The 20,405-nt window shown below is 46.5% G+C and overlaps 1 protein-coding gene across 4 annotated transcripts in view; it reads right to left on the bottom strand.

The window, feature by feature from the left end:
• Positions 1-208: 208 nt before the first annotated feature.
• LOC5577233 (retinol dehydrogenase 14) overlaps positions 209-20,405 on the bottom strand; it is a 69,535-nt gene continuing 49,338 nt past the window's right edge. For all 4 annotated transcript variants that reach the window (XM_021849545.1, XM_021849546.1, XM_021849547.1 and 1 more), the window contains exon 4: positions 209-1,690. In XM_021849545.1, coding sequence (XP_021705237.1) covers positions 951-1,690 — 740 coding nt within the window. In that variant the 3' untranslated portion in view covers positions 209-950. The remainder of the gene's footprint in view (positions 1,691-20,405) is intronic.

Here is a 20,405-nt window from a genome sequence, read left to right as displayed (position 1 = left end):
TTCATGATAGCATTATTTTCTTCCAACACTATTTGATTAGACCATGATTTCCATGGTATTGGGTATTGTTCGGTTCTGACGGATCTTCCCCCTACTGGTTTTGACGAAAATATTTTGAAAATATCTAAGCAAATTTGAACAAAAAGTTTCGAAGTGGTGATCAGTTTACCGGTGGCTAAGGAAATATTTCTACGTTAGAACACAAAAATACACATAAAAAAAAGCTTTATTTTGTATCCAGTCTATTGATTGAACATTTGAAATCGGAACCAGCTTATGGCAATAGTGAGTGAACGTATACTGCTTCAATTTTTGTACATATTGTCACTATCATATATAAAAGCGTGTTTTCTGAACTAACTATTAAGTAAATCCTTCTCGAACGTATCATAGATAGCGTTAAGTCGTCAATTTGATGGTTTATCTTGGTTTATGAATAAAAACAAATTAAAATGAGCGATTCCTAAATAATGGTATATTTAAAATTACTTTTTTCATTAGATTTGATTGCATTGAAAGAAACTTACAAATGAACTTTTTGCAAAATCATCGGAAATTCTTTTTTGTACTCAATTAGTTTTTGCTGATGTGTTTGCGTTTATAGGTAGATCATTTTCGAAATAACATCAAACTTGATATTTTAACTGCTTTCAAATATCAATTATGCGCTGTCAAATGAACTATTATCGTAAAGGGCTCACTTGTGTGTGAAAAGTTTGATCCAATTCAATCCAATACAAATTAAGGACGTTCATAAATTAACTACCCTTCGCCCAAAAAGTATTCCTACATCATATGCAGTCCATACTACTTCCTATCAGTAACAAGTTTTGAACTGTCACGACTCATTATTCTAAACTTAAATATAGCTGTTTTTACGTGCTAATGGATTACATCCTTAAACTATGATAAAAAATGCTGTTCATGTTCATGAATAAGTTCTTCATTCATTAAATCATCGGATCTTCATCTGTAAGCTGGACCAACGTTCTGGATGCTTCCCACAGCTTTCCTTGAAGCGCAACGTCCTGAACTCTTTGGTTGATTTCCGTTACCTTGCAGCCACGGAAGTACTTGCCGCTGATTTGGTCCACTTCCGGTGTGACGGTCAAGTAAACCGTGGTCCTGGCACCTTCTTCTGGCGTTCGGAAGCACCATTGAATCGGTTTGAACACTATGTTCAACGGGAAGGGGATGTTGCGCCAGATACCGGTGTCTATCACTCCTGGATGGAGACAGTTTGCTGTGACGCGGGTGCCCCGCAGACGACGGGCCAGTTCCTGGGTGAACATAATTTCCATGAATTTCGACAAATTGTACAGTTGGGTCGGGGCGGAGTATTGAGAGTTTATGGGGTTGATATTGCTGAGGTCTCGTTTGACGTGTGCGTATTGGTACAGTTTCGAGGATACAACGATGATTCGTCCTTGGTCGGATTTCTTCAACATGTTGATCAGAAGATGGGTCAACAGGAACGGACCGTAGTAGTTGGTGGCCAGAGAGAACACCAGTCCGTCTGAAGTGACTTTGGATTTGAGACCTTGCGCAACACCTGCATTGTGGATCAGGACGTCTATGACAGATTCCGTGCTGAGAATTTCCTTCGCAAAATTACGAACGGACGCCAGTGAGCTCATGTCCACGTGCCTGATGACGATGTTTTGGTTGTTGGATTCAGCAACAATTTCATCTGTGAAAGGAATATTGAGATAAATAATCTTCCAATTTAATATTTTCATATATTAAACTAAGATAAATAGAATGATGATATTAAGATCCTGAGGTACCTTCTTGAAATTACTTGCACTTTGAGTAATTATTCCCACGTCATTTTCATACGAAAAATCGTGGTCAGTACTATCGTATGCCGCCTCGAAATTGACATAAAAGTAGTTCGAGAGGAACTGGTGTTCACGCCATGTTGAATGATTTGCCTTAGTTTAATGATCTTGTCGACCTACCGTCAACGAATCCAACATGTTTCCAAGATTTTGTTTGCAGATGACGAAAGATGTTGACGGCTTTTAGAGTGGCTAATGCTCGGAAATTCTCACGCTTCTCACGGAAATTCTCACGTGCCTAAAATTATCAATTATTTTATTTGACATTTGTTCCAATGTTTCAACATTGGATATTCTATGTAACTCATTGGTACTATTCCAGGGACGAAGCTTCAGAATCATTTTCAAAATTTTATTTTGAATTCTCTTTCTTCTTGGTATTACAGCAAGTCCATATTGGTACAGCATACAACATAGCTGGCGTGAAAATTTGTTCGAATATCAAAAGCTTGTTCTTAAGACAAACTTTTGATTTTCTTTTAATAAGGGGGTAGAGACATTTTACATTTTAATTACATTTGGCTTGAATGCCCTCAATGTGATTTTTGAAAGTTAAAATATTTTATATTCACGTTATTCATTGATAATTGTTCGAGATGTCAAACCCTTTTTTTTGTTTTCCTTCGCCCAATGAGGGTATTTTATGTTAATTGCATGACATGAAGCATTGAAGCAGGCTGTTAGTTCTACGAGAAGATGCTTGATTATAAGATTATCAAATGTACACCTATCTACTGTGGTTTTTTAGTGGATTCTGACACCTTTAAGTAGCTTTCCTGCAATGTGTTTGCATGCATACTTTGAGGCGCTATTTTTTCGATTTCGATTTTTATACCAGTCAAACTTAATTATAATGTTCAAACCTGTTCACGCTTAGCTCTGAACGATGCTGTCTCGCTAATATATGCAACATGATAGTACACAGCTTTGCATGTCATAAGCATAGCAGAACGATTGATATGCTGTTGAAATAGTGGTCAAATATCGCTACATATGATGATACGTCTGCCTTAATGATTAATGATATAATAATAAATGAACCCCTTGAAACCTGAATAAACCACAAGCTACTAATGAAAATGACAGCATTTATTGACAGCCACCGCAACACATGAAAGTGGTATAAAAAGCTCACTCTGGAAACAACATCTACCTATATTTTGAGTTTATTACTCATAATTGAGTAAATCATTTTTATCGCGCAGTAGTTAAATAGTTTACCCTCTCTTTCTTATTATGATTATCTTTCCATTCTACCAACTTAGATGAATGTTTTTATTTCCAAACATGAGTTAAGAATGCTATACACATAATGCTTATTTTGTGCTAGTCTACTGGTACATATTAAGTGAAAAGATGTAAGTTTACTAGGCTTTCAGCAATTCTATCGTGACATTTCGTCAGTAATTTTATAAAAACCATTGCATAACTTTCAAAGCTACCGATGTATTCCTCGAAATATTCTTAACTATTTTTACATAATAGTGTCTTATGGTTCTATGTAAATAAATTTGTCTAGATCATCCAAGGAAATTATTTTTGGAATATGAAATGAATTATTTAAGGAAATATCAAATGAACCGTCGGGAAAATTCATTTCAAATGAAAAAACAATTGTGAGTTTTGTTCCTTTTTTTCAGACAATCAATACTAACACAATAAAAACAAAGTAACTATTTAAATAACACGTTATAAATTGACACTGGATTAGTTTTTTAACACTTATAGCAGCCATGAGATGCATCGAAAAGGGTGGTCAAAGTCACCCTCTAGGCCCAATGTCACACCGCACGATGAAACCTAACAGAAGCATGACCAGTTGAACAAACAACACCTTGACGTGAAAAACGATATAATTAATACATTTATTGTAGCGATGGTCGTTTGTAGTTTTCTTTTAGGGTGAAGCGTATTATACCTGTTTATCTAACATGGAGTCTAGTTTCCACAAAGTAACACTTACGTTGTCTGTGTGGGGTCATGTGAAACCCAAATTCAAGTTTGAACGGAATTTATTTTTTTTCTGCAGTTTCGGAATGATAATTTAATTGAGTTAAACTGAAAAATGTGTAAACAATCAGAACGGGGATGGTTTATAGCGGGGAGAGGTTATTATAAAAATAGTAAAAAAAACGACGATTGTATCTCAGAAACAGATTTAAATAAAATTATAATGTTTTCGGCGAAGACTTGCAACAGGGAAATGGCCACTATATTTCACATTCATAGCTTAAAAATGTCATCACATGATAGTGCTAGCTCAAAAAATATAGTTTTCTGATTCCTCTTTAACGTTCTGCAACTAAGCAGTTCTCCCTGAAACCAGGCCGCCATCGGCGAACACATCGTTCGAATTCCAATTACATGTCACTGATTACTATAATAAGGACTGTTCATTTTAAAAAGTGGACACTTTGTTTTTGCTATATCTTTTTTATTAGTGGGCTTCGTAGCCGTGCGGTTAGTGTCACCGAGGCATTTAGCCACACCGTGCTAAGGAGTGTGGGTTCGATTCCCGCTTCAGGCCGAAAACTTTTCGAGAGGAATGTTTTCCGACTGTGCCACTGGGCGTTGCATGCTAGTCCGTTGTCCAGTGTGGTGCTTCCTTCAAAGGGCAAACAGCCCACTGGTAGGATTAAAGTGTAGTGTCTTTTTTTTTATTTATTTATTGATAAAATCGCAACCGGTTTTCTGTGCATCGTTCAACTATTATTCTGCAATGTAATGAAAAAATAAAATCTTACAAATTGCTTTTGGTTGAAGAACTAAGTAGTTTTTCCAAAAACTCCTAAGAAAATCTGCTTGTCAAAGTTAAGCATTATTTTTCGCATATTAAAGATCCTCATTTTAATGAACAAATTGTATGTTGGTATCCTTTATCATTCTTCAAAAAATATCAATAATATTCTACCGTTCTCTGACACTAGGTCATTCTAGTGATTGATCCTTTAGTCCTTATGCTAAATCTAAAGGGTGTTTTTTTCGGTTTTCTTAAATTGATAGACTCCTCGTTCGTCAGCTAGCTAAACAGTTTGTGAAAAAGGCCATAAATTTGATAAATCTTAGGTAATTTTTAACGTGATATGTATCATATTTCCCTTGGAACACTTATCAAACTTAGTGGCATCGTTTAGAGGAAGGATATAACTTTCATTTCTCGCATAACTTGTGATCTCGCCCTAAAAGTCATTGGTATCCGAAAGTTTAGCTCCTTGTTTCTAAACAATTAATGGACCAGGATGAAAACTATCACCAGTGCGAAAGAGAGGAGGATCTCCTCTTCATCGTAGTATTATTGAATAACGTGTAAATTCATTCGTTTGCTCAGTAACTCGATTACCAATGGCTTTTAGGGCGAGATTACAAGTTATGCGAGATGTAAAGCTTAAACAAATTAAGCGGTCGTTTTGAATTTGGCCACCATCTTGATTTAAAATCGTTCCAAAATAAAATGGTCATAATGTACTGCATTTTTTAACAAAATTTGCATGCATTGGATTATAAAATCATTGTACAACATAAACATAAATAAATTGGCAAAAAAAATATCAATGTCAAAATTTTACAAATTTCGGACAACTGTTAAATTTTGGCATGCCAAACGATGCAAAAGCTAGCAGTTTCGTCCAGCCAAATTTAACAGGCACTCTTAATTAGCGCCTACCAGTGGCACTATTCCGAACTAATCAAATATGCTAAGCATAGCTCTTGGCTTAACCACCAAACTTACTGAAAATACCAGCCTACCATAAGATCTACATCCTTAGATATATGAGTATAAAATTTTAACGCTTACTTGCGTCTCAGTGGTAAAATATGGAACTAACTTAACAAGCAATTTCCAAAGACACTTATCTTCTAACATAACCCATGTTTTTTGACGACAAGTGAAACTTTGTACATATAGACGTTGCATATAGCAAAACGTGATTCCGTTATGCGTACATTTTGGTTGTCTGGAACTCAAACTTGAGATATAGGGAGAGATCCCCATGTACCGAACACGGACATCGCCATCATATCGGACCCATACCGAGTACCCGCCGGCAACGGCAACTGGGTCGTGGATGGATCCGGAAAAATGGCGGCGATATGGACAACGGGTAAATACCCTGTCCAGCAGTTTGTGTCTACTACCTACGAGGGCTTCGTGATCGCTAAGGTAAACGGGGTCCTCTTCTTGACATGTACAGTCAGTCTATGCTATGCTATGCTATGCTAAGGTAAACGGGGTCCTCTTCTGTAGCTGCTATGCGCCTCCGAGTTGGTCGACCGAGCGGTTCACGCAGATGCTGGACTGTATGACGACCGCGCTGACAGAGTGAAGGCCAGTAGTAATAGCGGGTGACTTCAATGCCTGGGCCGTGGAATGGGGAAGCCGTAACACGAACCAGCGAGGTCAAATCCTGAGAGGCACTGGCCGTGCTAGATGTCGATCTGGTTAATGTTGGTACCAAAAGTACCTTCAGCCGTAACGGAGTGGAGTCGGTTATCGACGTTACTTTTTGTAGTCCTGGCCTAACGAGTAGTTCGAAATGGAGGGTAGACAATGCCTACACTCACAGCGACCACCTGGCGGTTCGCTACAGTATCGACTACAACAACAGCAGGCAGCAAGTTGAGGAAGCGGCTAGGTCAAGGCCAAGCCCTCGTTTTTTTTTTTTTTTTTTCCTTCTAAGCAATGGGGGGATAATCTGCTCAACAGACTCCGGACCGAGGTCCGGGAGTGTGGGGTTGGGGACCATTTACTACGTACAAGCAGTAAACAGGACTACACCCCCGACCCACTAAACCATTTCCATTGCCGCCAAACCCTTCGTCTCTCCGGGACCACCAAGAAGGCATTGCTTCGGAGAGGGGCTATTGCACATCGCATCCTCCAGGTTAGCTGCGTAGCCATGCAGCAACGAACATCGATGACACGCTTATGGGGGTCCACCAAGGTAGCATGCTGGCGCATTGCCAGCTTCCCGGGTGGTCCTCACCTCCCGTTGTCCGCTGAAGGCGGGCAGGGTCGACCACTAAGCCCGCGCCCAGCTGCACCGCAGGTATCAAGAACTGATACTGCGGGCTTCGCAATTTGACCTACTGAAGGCTCAGGCCCTATCAGCTAGCACGAGCTGGGATTGCTGACGAAGGGGCCTCCACCTGCCCCGAACAACCAGAGGCTCGTATCCACCTAGTAGGCCGGCGCCACGACAGCAGCGCTACCAGGATGTTCTCCCCGCGGCCACTTAATCGCTGTAAGGGTCGATTTCGACCGTACGGCACCGGTATGACCTACGTAGCCGACTGCGAACCCTTGGACCACCTGTTGATTAGCGTCTGCACTAGTCACTCCTCGAGTCCACACGCCACCTCCTTTGGAGTTCCGAGACGATGTGGGTGATAGCCGATGAAACGGCATTCCAGCCAAACTCGTCTGCACACATCCTCTGGACCAAATTGTCCGGAGTCGTGTCCCGACCGCATGTGGCAAACATGCGGTCACGCATTGTGCGGAAACGCGGGCACACGAACAAAACGTGTTCCGCCGTTTCCTCTAAACCTGCACAAACTGGACATTCGGGAGAACCCGCATGACCGAAACGGTGTAGATATTGTCTAAAGCATCCATGACCCGAAAGGACCTGTGTTAGGTGGAATGTTAGTTCCCCATGGCGCCTATTGACCCAGATATCTAACCTCGGAATCAACCTGTGAGTCCACACTCCCTTGGTGGAACTGTCCCACGCACGCTGCCATTTGACCATGGAGGCCAGTCTGGCAGTCCTGCGTATGCCTCTTGTGCCGCGCATTTCGAAGCACTCTATGTCTTCCATGATAAGGATACCAATAGGCATCATACCGGTGATGACACAAAGTGCATCGTGTGACACGGTACGGTACGCGCTCGCAACCCTCAGGCACATTAGCCTATAAGTACTCTCTAGCTTGCTACGGTAGCTATCGGTACTCAAAGCCGTGCCCCAAGCCGGGCCACCATACCTCAGTATGAACGAGGCGACACTGGCCAGAAGCTTTCGCTTGCTGGCGTACACCGCAGAGCTATTGGACATCATCCGGGACAGTGCCACAATAGCTGTGGAGGCTCTCTTGCAGGCATAATCGACATGGCTACCGAAGGTAAGCTTGTCGTCGATCATCACCCCCAAGTGTTTGACGGAGCGCTTCGAAGTGATTGTGCAGTCGCCTACACTGATCACCGCTTGCTGCACCGACTTTCGGTTGTTGACAACAACAGCCTCAGTTTTGTGGTGAGCCAATTCCAGTTTCCTGGAGCTCATCCACTCCTCCACAATTGCGATCGAGTGGGCTGCAGTCAATTCCACTTCTTCGATCGATTCACCGTAGACCTCCAGCGTAATATCGTCGGCAAAACCAACGATGACCACACCCGCCGGGAATTTTAATCTCAACACCTCGTCGTACATGACATTCCATAACACCGGACCCAGGATGGAACCTTGCGGGACTCCTGAGGTTATGTGAAAGCACTTCCGACCCACCTCCGTGTCATAGACTAATACCCGATTCTGGAAGTAACTTCCGAGAATCTTGTACAGGTACTCGGGTATCCCCAGACGCAGGAGCGCATCAGCAATAGCCGCCCAACTGGCACTATTAAATGCATTCCTTACATCCAGAGTCACTACTGCGCAGTAGCGAATACCCCTCCTCTTACGCTGGAGTGCTATCTCAGCGGTTTTCTTAACCGTCAGAATAGCGTCTACAGTGGACCTCCCTTTCCGGAAGCCGAACTGGTTGCCTGAGAGACCATTTACACCCTCGGTGTACCTCGACAGTCTGTTGAGGATGATCTTCTCGAGCACTTTCCCCACCGTGTCAATCAAGCATATTGGTCTATACGCCGACGGGTCACCGGGTGGTTTCCCCGCCTTTGGCAATAGTACCAGGCTCTGCCTCTTCCACGCATCTGGAAATACTCCCTCGTCCAGGCATATCTGCATAGCAGATCTGAACATACCGGGAGCCTCCAAGATTGCGACTTTGAGGGCCAGGTTTGGAACTCCGTCCGGACCTGGTGCCTTCCCCATGCTTAGGGATTTTGCAATCTCTACAAGTTCCTCATCAGTTACTCTATCCTCATCACCAGCCCCAATCCCCGGCTGTCCTACAAAAGGAGGCCATGGGCTAGGGTTGTGGCGCGGGAAGAGCCCCTCGATGATCCCCTCCAGCATCTGTGGAGACTGCTCCGTAGGAGCAATTGCACCTCTTGTCTTCGCCATTACGATCCTGTAGGCATCACCCCACGGGTTCGCGTTGGCACTCTGACAGAGTCCCTCGAAGCAGGCCTTTTTGCTTGCCCTTATCTCAGACTTCAGCGCGACTTTGGCAGCGGTGAACACCGCCCGTCGTTCTTCACGCTCCTGCTCGGTACGTGCTCGCTGCATCCGTCTCCTGGCCCGTAGGCAGGCACGGCGCAGGTTCGCAATAGCTTGAGTCCACCAGTACGTCGGTGGTCTCCCATTCCTAGGGTGGACTTTTCTAGGCATGGTCGCATCGCATGCACGCGTAAGCACCGCTCACGGCGGAGCGCCTCCCTAAGTACTTCATCATTGAAGTACGATGTCTTCCACCTACGAGGGCTTGGCCTTGACCTAGCCGCTTCCTCAACCCGCTGCCTGCTGTTGTTGTAGTCGATACTGTAGCGAACCGCCAGGTGGTCGCTGTGAGTGTAGGCATCGTCTACCCTCCAGTTCGAACTACTCGTTAGGCCAGGACTACAAAAAGTAACGTCGATAATCGACTCCGCTCCGTTACGGCTGAAGGTACTTTTGGCACCAACATTAGCCAGATCGACATCTAGCACGGCCAGTGCCTCTAGCAGGATTTGACCTCGCTGGTTCGTGTTACGGCTTCCCCATTCCACGGCCCAGGCATTGAAGTCACCCGCTATTACAACTGGCCTTCGCCCTGTCAGCGCGGTCGTCATACAGTCCAGCATCTGCGTGAACCGCTCGGTCGACCAACTCGGAGGCGCATAGCAGCTACAGAAGAGGACCCCGTTTACTTTGGCGATCACGAAGCCCTCGTAGGTAGTAGACACCAACTGCTGGACAGGGTATTTACCCGTTGTCCATATCGCCGCCATTTTTCCGGATCCATCCACGACCCAGTTGCCGTTGCCAGCGGGTACTCGGTATGGGTCCGATATGATGGCGATGTCCGTCCCCCACTCAGCAACTGACTGGTACAGCAGTTGCTGAGCTGCGTCACAGTGGTTCAGGTTCAGCTGCGTTACCTGCACTGTGATTTTTCGTTGATGGCTCGTTTGAAGGTCGGGCACCTTGAGCCTCCCGTTGGGTGATTGTTGTTCACGGACTTGCCGGAACAAATCAAGCACTTGGGAGGGTTCTTGCAGCCTAGTGCCTTATGACCTTCCTCACCACAACGCCTGCACAACCTAGTCCTATCAGGGCCTTTACAGCCCCAGGACTTGTGTCCAGGTTCCCTGGACCTAAAGCAGATCACTGGTTGCTCATGTATGTTCAGTGAACATACTGACCAACCAACCTTGATCTTACCTACCTTAGCGGACTTATTTGCGTCCGCCACAGGTAGGTGTACTAAGGCCACCTGGGTACCTGCCGGACCTTTCCGTAGCTGAACGGCGGTGGTGGGCACCTGCACTTCGCACTGTTGCCGCAGTGCCGTGACGAGCTCTTCTGCGTTAGTGATCTCGTCAAGGTTCATCACCTTCAGAGTCACTGACTGCGTCAGAGCCCTCACTTCAACACCAGCGCCAAGGACCTCTTCCGCCAAACTTTTGTAGGCGGCGCCCTTGCGCTCCTTGTCGCGCTTAAGCTCGAGGATCATTTCACCTGTACGAGTGCGTCTGACACTGCGTACGTCGGCTCCTAGATCCGCAAGCTTCGCGTCACTGCGCATCGCCTTCAGGACTTCCGAGTACTTGGACTCTTCCGTCTTGATGATGATCGCATCACCCTTTTCGCGCTTGGCACCTACCCTCCTACCTTTCTTAGGTCTGGTATCCCTGCGCTCCTGTTTCTCCTGTTTCTTCTTCTTCTTCTTCCTCACTACGGTTGTCCAGGGGGCGTCCCCCCCCTGCTCCGCCCTGACCTGTGGTGATGGAGGACCTCTCAAAGGTCGCAACCCCCTGTTCCCATCACTCCGTGAGGGGCCAGCCTTTTCAGGCCCACCCTTCTCGGCTTTCCGGGACGCCTGGCTGGGGTCCGATTTTCCGGCACTTCTGCCGGTTTTCGGGGTCAGTATCCGCCTGGCCTTACGAGCGCCGCCGGGTAGCTCCTCCCCTGACGGCTGCCTCGCGCGCTTCTGCGATTGCTTGCTGTAAGCATTCGCTTCCACGCTTTTGGGGCTGCCCGCGAAAACGAAGGGTTCCGTCTGGGTAGACTTCGGCACCTTCAGTTCCACGGGTTCTGCCACAGCCACAGTCACCATGGGTTCAGCATGGTTCTGCTTGGCCGCCAACATTGACTTACGAAGTCTAAGCAAGGCCTGCTTGAGGTCCTTGCTGATGTTAGACTTCGAGGACGCAAAGTCAATTATGGAGTCGAGCTGCTGTGCAGCCACTTCCATCGCAGAGAGCCCATCTCTACTTTTATTGATGGCCCTCATCAACCACGCTCCATCCATAACTTCACCCGATGCGTTAGCCGGGGATGAAATATGGTTTCCAGCACTGGCACTACGTGCACTGCTGCCTCCTCCTGCTTCTACTCTCCTCAACGGAGATCTAGCTAGCCCACTTCTTGCGAAGGGGTTCGCTTCCCTACTACTGCTACTACCTGCACTACCACTACTAATTTGATTGTTGTTTGAATTTGTACTCATTTTGGATCCCACGAGTAGCACGGGAAAAGAGGTCAACCACGCCAGAGCCCTGCATTAACGCGGTAAGGGACAAATACTGTGAGGGGTGCCCAGGTGCCCCACAGGCTCCGTTAATGGCCGAACATCTTTTTCACCCCTTCGACCATTCATTCCTCAGCACGGTTTTTCGCATCACACCTTGAATTGGGGTTACCCCGTTTGGTGGACTCTTACCACCGGAACGGGTTGTCCGTAGTTCTATTCTGGACGCCGGAACTACACGGCCAAAGGCCAAGCCCTCGTAGGTGGAAGACATCGTACTTCAATGATGAAGTACTTAGGGAGGCGCTCCGCCGTGAGCGTAACCTACTCGGCCTAAGCGGGGACGAACTGGTAGCGGTGCTTACGCGTGCATGCGATGCGACCATGCCTAGAAAAGTCCACCCTAGGAATGGGAGACCACCGACGTACTGGTGGACTCAAGCTATTGCGAACCTGCGCCGTGCCTGCCTACGGGCCAGGAGACGGATGCAGCGAGCACGTACCGAGCAGGAGCGTGAAGAACGACGGGCGGTGTTCACCGCTGCCAAAGTCGCGCTGAAGTCCGAGATAAGGGCAAGCAAAAAGGCCTGCTTTGAGAGACTCTGTCAGAGTGCCAACGCAAAACCGTGGGGTGATGCCTACAGGATCGTTATGGCGAAGACAAGAGGTGCAATTGCTCCTACGGAGCAATCTCCACAGATGCTGGAGGGGATCATCGAGGGGCTCTTTCCGCGCCACAACCCTAGCCCATGGCCTCCTTTTGTAGGACAGCTGGGGATTGGGGCTGGCGATGAGGATAGAGTAACCGAACTTGTAGGGATTGCAAAATCCCTAAGCATGGGGAAGGCACCAGGTCCGGACGGAGTTCCAAACCTGGCCCTCAAAGTCGCAATCTTGGAGGCTCCCGGTATGTTCAGATCTGCTATGCAGATATGCCTGGACGAGGGAGTATTTCCAGATGCGTGGAAGAGGCAGAGCCCGGTACTATTGCCAAAGGCGGGGAAACCACCCGGTGACCCGTCGGCGTATAGACCAATATGCTTGATTGACACGATGGGCAAAGTGCTCGAGAAGATCATCCTCAACAGACTGTCGAGGTACACCGAGGGTGTAAATGGTCTCTCAAGCAACCAGTTCGGCTTCCGGAAAGGGAAGTCCACCGTAGACGCTATTCTGACGGTTAAGAAAACCGCTGAGATAGCACTCCAGCGTATGAGGAGGGGTATTCGCTACTGCGCAGTAGTGACTCTGGATGTAAGGAACGCATTTAATAGTGCTAGTTGGGCGGCTGTTGCTGATGCGCTCCTGCGTCTGGGGATACCCGAGTACCTGTACAAGATTCTCGGAAGTTACTTCCAGAATCAGGTATTAGTCTATGACACAGAGGTGGGTCGGAAATGCTTTCACATAACCTCAGGAGTCCCGCAAGGTTCCATCCTGGGTCCGGTGTTATGGAATGTCATGTTGTTGAGATTAAAATTCCCGTCGGGTGTGGTCATCGTTGGCTTTGCCGACGATATTACGCTGGAGGTCTACGGTGAATCGATCGAAGAAGTGGAATTGATTGTAGCCCACTCGATCGCAATTGTGGAGGAGTGGATGGGCTCCAGGAAACTGGAATTGGCTCACCAACAAACTGAGGCTGTTGTTGTCAACAACAGAAAGTCGGTGCAGCAAGCAGTGATCAGTGTAGGCGACTGCACTATCACTTTGAAGCGCCCGTCAAACACTTGGGGTGATGATCGACGACAAGCTTACCTTTGGTAGCCATGTCGATTATGCCTGCAAGAGAGCCTCCACAGCTATTGTGGTACTGTCCCGGATGATGTCCAATAGCTCTGCGGTGTACGCCAGTAAGCGCAAGCTTCTGGCCGGTGTCGCCTCGTCCATACTGAGATATGGTGGCCAGGCTTGGGGCACGGCTTTGAGTACCGATAGCTACCGTAGCAAGCTAGAGAGTACTTATAGGCTAATGTGCCTGCGGGTTGCGAGCGCGTACCGTACCGTGTCACACGATGCACTATGTGTCATCACCGGTATGATGCCTATTAGTATCCTTATCATGGAAGACATAGAGTGTTTCGAAATGCGCGGCACAAGAGGCATACGCAGGACTGCCAGACTGGCCTCCATGGTCAAATGGCAGCGTGCGTGGGACAGTTCCACCAAGGGAGTGTGGACTCACAGGTTGATTCCGAGGTTAGATATCTGGGTCAATAGGCGCCATGGGGAACTAACATTCCACCTAACACAGGTCCTTTCGGGCCATGGATGCTTTAGACAGTATCTACACCGTTTCGGTCATGCGGGTTCTCCCGAATGTCCAGTTTGTGCAGGTTTATAGGAAACGGCGGAACACGTTTTGTTCGTGTGTCCACGTTTCCGCACAATGCGTGACCGCATGTTTGCCACATGCGGTCGGGACACGACTCCGGACAATTTGGTCCAGAGGATGTTTGAAGACGAGTTTGGCTGGAATGCCGTTTCATTGGCTATCACCCACATCGTCTCGGAACTCCAAAGGAGGTGGCGTGTGGACTCGAGGAGTGACTAGTGCAGACGCTAAACAACAGGTGGTCCAAGGGTTCGCAGTCGGCTACGTAGGTCATACCGGTGCCCTACGGTCGAAATCGACCCTTACAGCGATTAAGTGGCCGCGGGGAGAATATCCTGGTAGCGCTGCTGTCGTGGCGCCGGCCTACTGGGTGGATACGAGCCTCTGGTTGTTCGGGGCAGGTGGAGGCCCCTTCGTCAGCAATCCCAGCTGGTGCTAGCTGATAGGGCCTGAGCCTTCAGTAGGTCAAATTGCGAAGCCCGCAGTATCAGTTCTTGATACCTGCGGTGCAGCTGGGCGCGGGCTTAGTGGTCGACCCTGCCCGCTTTCAGCGGACGGACGGTAGGTGAGGACCACCCGGGAAGCTGGCAATGCGCCAGCATGCTACCTCGGTGGACCCCCCTAAGCGTGTTATCGATGTTCGTTGATGCATGGCTACTCAGCTAACCTGGAGGATGCGATGTGCAATAGCCCCTCTCCGAAGCAATGCATTCTTGGTGGTCCCGGAGAGACGAAGGGTTTGGCGGCAATGGAAATGGTTTAGTGGGTCGGGGGTGTAGTCCTGTTTACTGCTTGCATGTAGTAAATGGTCCCCAACCCCACACTCCCGGATCTCGGTCCGGAGTCTGTTGAGCAGATTATACCCCCATTGCTAAGAAGGAAAAAAAAATGAGCTCAATATAGTAGCATTTTCTAAATAACTAATGTGAAAAAATTGGCAAATCTTCTCCAATGAAAGTATAATTTTAAATAAAACTGTTTTTATATATGAGCGTTCAAAGTACCGTAAAACGGGGTATCTTTGATAATGCGGGTAACTTTGATAGTGCGTAACCCACCACATACTAAACGAAATATCATAATTTCTGTAAATCGGTTAAGCAAAACGAATGCAAAACTGAAGAATATTAGTATGACACTCCATATAAGAGCTGTTTTCATTTGAATCGAGACCATTTGAGGCTTTTTACACGAATTTTAGAAATTGACACAATTTTAGCATTTTTGAAACGCTTACAAACAATCTGTTGTACGATCACTATTTGATGTACTTTTGAATAGTTGGCCACTTATATTTGCCAGCCTAGTTATCATAGAACTTGAATACGGTCTCAAATCTCTTAGCGAAAAGCATTTTCACAAACTGGGACCATTTTTGTAATCTAAGTCAGAAATTTCCATATAACGTTAAACGCCTATAGGCATGCAATGCCCTACACATGTTCGTAATTCATTCAATTTTGTTCGATGCATACTCCATTATCAAAGTTACCCCAAAACAGAAAACCGACTTTCGATTATATGAAAAATTATATATCCATTCAAATCAAATCTTTTGGCAATCTTTCAACAGCAATCGATAGGTAGGATGCCAGTACATGTTTTAAAAATATCAATTATAATTCTTTGAAACAGTATGCATAAATATTCATGTTTTCTTCGAAAAAACTATCAAAGTTACCCCGTTTTACGGTACATATAAAATGTCGCTGCTTTTGTACCTTTATTCGCAACTATGTACTGGTCCCGGCAAACTTCATCTTATCATCAAGTAGGCTATTGGAAAACGCTTATGCAAATTAACAGTTTTTTTTACACTCCTTTTCCAACTTTTCCGGTGAATGTCATGAACTTTTTCTACATACAAATACATCGGAGCACCTCAGGAACATAATTGTTAGGGAGATTATTATAAATTAACTATATTTTTGGCCTTTACTGTAGAACAGAATATGAAATTTATGTGGTAGATAAACTCTCAATGAGTGACCCTGTGTGAAGAGATAGGCTCTCGCAGCATCCCTGATAAGGCAGAGATAGGAGAAAGCTCAGTTGCTTACCATTCGCCGTCGGTATCGGTTTATAATATACAGTCCACTTCGAGGAAATAAACGAGTTTAGTTTCAATTGAACAAATTTTTTTAGTGATCGTATCACCGGGTTTCGAATGCTAAATACGGCCGAACAGGTGTATTCGCGGGTGCGCACATTAGTGCAAAATCGGTAGTCATCGAACATTTGGTCCTGACGACCCGGATTTACGCCAAATCCGATAAGGTGAAGATAAATCGAAGCCAAACTTCAAATTTTCAAGAGCACGGATCTGGAGAACCAAACACTCGTTTGAGCTGAAAACCTAATCGATTGGTCACCACCAGCTAGTGACCAATCGATTAGGTTTTCAGCTAAAACGGATGTTTGGTTCTCTAGATCCGTGCTCTTGAAAATTTGAAGTTTGGCCTCGATTCATCTTCACCTTAATAGCCTTTCGTGTCGCTTGGGCTCGATACCGGTCATCGAACTGCCGGACAATAGACAAGTGCATTGTGTTTATTCGCTTTGTTGTGACGTCGCTCGAAAAGTGAATGTGATTGCCCGGGCGGTGTGGTGATAATAGAAGAAAATTCAAAACGTTGCCTTTGCTGAGGATTCTTTGCCGTCGCTTCTGCGGCCGTTGGATTTGCACGTGTGGTTGCTGGAGACGATTTAGAGGATCGGAGACATCGCTCGCTGTTCCTGCTGACCATCATTGCTGTGCCCAAGGCCCAAAGTGGACATCTGGAGATCGCCAAAGGACGTCAGATAAGTACAGTGTGTGCTAGAGGTTGAGTGGTTGAGGTACCTGGCTTGGCTTGCATTGTGCGTCTGCCAGTGGTGTGCTTGCTCTACCTAGGGTAGACAAATACAAAACGCTCCTGATGGGCATATAAATCGCATGCAAGATTGTACAATTTAAGTAGATATTGTGGAGATCGTGTTTGAGATTCTCTGGTTTTCCGATTTATTGCCTTTGAAGGCACAATTTGAGATTGCTGGAAAGTGATTTATTCACTTTGATCATTTTGGCCTGTCTTCTGTCAATTCGCACGGTCGTTTGAGGTCTCGGGAGTGAGTTTTGCTAACAGTGATTGTGTAGTGCTTCCAGTCATCATGCCAGCTGCGGATCTTAGAGCACTTGTGAAGCAGGAACGTCATGCCTGGGTTACGTTGGACAACATACAGGAGTTTTTGAGAACGTACGATGACCAACGCGACAAGAATGAACTACAGTTTCGAATGCAGAGATTAGACGAAGTGTACAATAAATATTGTGAAGTGCGAGTGAAAATCGAAGTTATTACTGATGACTTGGATACTGTTGAAGTGGAAGGTGCTGTTGGTGCTGAAGGTGTAGATGATGCTCCAGTCGATCAAGCAGCCATGGCCGAGGCTCGACAGAGGGAGAACGAAGAGATCTTCAAGGAATTCGAGAACAAGTATTTTCGCTTGAAGCAGCAACTCCATACAAAGATGATCGGAAACCAAGGGGTGATAGTTGAACGACAAGCAGGAGCCGAGGTTTGTCAGCCGTCGAGGATGAAGTATCCGGAATTAAGACTCCCAACCTTTACTGGAAAACACTCGGATTGGATCAATTTCCGGGACAACTTCAGGTCGTTGATACACACCAACAACCAACTAAATATGATTGATAAGTTCAACTACCTACGAAGTTCATTGAAGGACGAAGCGCTGCTACAAATCAATCAGATCCAAGTCACTGCTGCGAACTACACACTTGCGTGGGAGACTCTAGAAGCGAAGTACGAGAATCATAAACTGATTGCTCAGGAGCATTTGAGAGCTCTCTTCGCTGTCGCGCCAATGAAGACTGAAAGCTTTCAGGGACTCAATCATCTTCTGACGACGTTCAGGGTGAACCTTCAACAGTTGGAGAAGTTAGGAGAGAGGCCTAACGATTGGAGTACTCTGTTAGCGTTCATGCTTTCCCAAAGGCTGGATGACGATACGATTCGTCACTCACTCACCACCATAGTTCAAAGGACATTCCTACTTATCAGCGCATGGTGGAATTTCTGGAGAATCACTGTTCCATACTGCAGTCCACGTCTGCACGAAAAAGCAGTGACTTCAAGCGCCCGGTCAAGCCTCCAGTGGTTCACGCTGCTGTATCGCCCAGTGGAAACTGTCAAATCTGTAACGGTGGAGCACATTCGATCGAACAGTGTAGGCTTTTCGGGAAAATGAAGGTCATCGATAGGAAGGCAACCGTTCGACGGCTTGGATTGTGCTTGAACTGTCTACGGCCAGGGCACTACGTCATGGATTGTTCGAGATCTTCGTGTGGCAAGTGTGGTAAAAACCATCATCACTTGCTTCATCCGTTCGTGGCTTCAGTTCAACAAGAGCAAACTTCGAGTCAGCCCTCCTCCCAAGGCCCACCGAAAAGACCTCAAACCGCGAATCCACCACTCCAGCATTCGAATCAGGCCCAAAACCGGAACACGTCTCATAACACTCCACAGTCTACACAAACACAAAGTACATCTTCGCAAAATGCACCTCCCACCAATACTCCAACTGTACACACCACTGCTACACCATTCGAAACACTCCGTCAGTCAAACATTGCGCTTCTATCTACCGCTATCGTGAAGCTCGGTGATCGTTACGGAAACACCGTTCTTGCACGCGCTTTGTTGGATAACGGATCTCAGATCTGTGTTATGTCTGAATCGCTGTCACAAAGGTTGAATTTTCAACGTCTACGAGAAAATTTGCCGGTCGACGGAGTGGGTGGTTGTTCATCTGTCAGCAAACAAGCAGTGTTAGCATCAGTTTCATCGTGCAGCTCATCGTACATGTCGTGTGAGCTGAAATTCTACGTGCTTCCAAAGGTGACGTCAAATTTGCCACAGCAAAACATTGATGTGTCTTCCTGGAATATGCCAGAAAGAATCACCCTAGCAGATCCATCCTTCAACAAATCCGGAGCCGTCGATGTCATTCTTGGAAACATCATCTTCTACGACCTTCTGCTGAACGCACAGCGGAGGATTTCTGATTCAGGATTGATTCTACGTAATACAAAGCTGGGATGGATTGTCGCCGGTGGTCTTCCTGAAACGTCTGTGATCAGTTACAGCAGTGTTGCTTGCTCGCCAGTGACTACTGAAGAGCTATACGAGGAGCTAGCCAAATTCTGGGAGTTGGAATCATGTCGCACGAAAAGTTGCCTGTCGATTGAGGAATCCACATGTGAAGCGATCTTTCAGAAGACGACTACCAGGGATTCAGATGGAAAGTTCAGAGTAACGCTACCGAAGAAGAAGAACATGCTGGAAAAACTTGGAGAGTCGAAGGCAATTGCGAAGAAACGTTTCCTAGCTATGGAAAGGCGGTTAAATGGAAACCCGGAAATGAAGGCGTTATATACGGCATTCATGCACGAGTACCTTTCCATGGGTCATATGGAAGAGGTAGCCAGCGATGATGAAGAGCCGGGTCCAGAATACTATGTTCCACACCACGCAGTGATCAAACCAGACAGCACTACTACAAAACTAGGATAGTTTTCGACGCATCCTGTTCAACGGACACAGGTGTGTCTCTGAACGACGTTCTGATGGTGGGACCTGTTGTTCAGGACGACCTCCGAAGCATATTGTTGCGGTTCCGGTTGTTCAAGTATGCAGTAGTAGGAGACGAGGAAAAAATGTACCGGATGGTATGGCAGCACAAATCCGATCAGCAGTTACACAAAATATTTTGGAGAGACTCGATTGATGAACCATTGCGAGCGTACAAGCTCACCACCGTAACATACGGAACAGCATCAGCGCCTTACCTCGCCACGCGGTGCCTGAACAAGTGTGTTAAAGATGGAGCAGAGCGATATCCATTGGGATCAGTGGTGGTCAAGAAGAGCTTCTATGTTGACGACATGCTTGCAGGTGCAGACACAGTTGAGGAAAGTCAACAGCTCTGTAAGGAAGTTCTGGAACTTCTGAAGGGTTCTGGGTTCAATCTGCGGAAATGGAACTCTAACAATACGGAAGTTCTGAAGGAAATCCCTTTGCATCTTCGAGACGATCGAGTGAAGCTGGATTTGGATGAGAAGGCAACTGTGAAGACACTAGGGCTCACGTGGGAGCCAGCTACGGATACGCTGTGGATGAAGGTTCCAGATTGGAGGCCAGGTGGGCCAATTACGCATCGTATTGTGCTGTCGGAGATAGCACGCCTTTTCGATCCCTACGGCCTAGTGATAGTCCTCGGAAAACTTTTTCTTCAAGATCTTTGGAGAGGAAAATACTCCTGGGATGAACCACTAAGCGGTGAGCTCCAACTGAAATGGCTGGAGTTCCGAA

Source organism: Aedes aegypti, chromosome 3, assembly GCF_002204515.2.
Source record: "Aedes aegypti strain LVP_AGWG chromosome 3, AaegL5.0 Primary Assembly, whole genome shotgun sequence".
Classification (NCBI taxonomy): domain Eukaryota; kingdom Metazoa; phylum Arthropoda; class Insecta; order Diptera; family Culicidae; genus Aedes; species Aedes aegypti.
The sequence above is the reverse complement of the archived record's forward strand: the minus strand, read 5'-3'. Positions and strand labels throughout refer to the sequence as shown.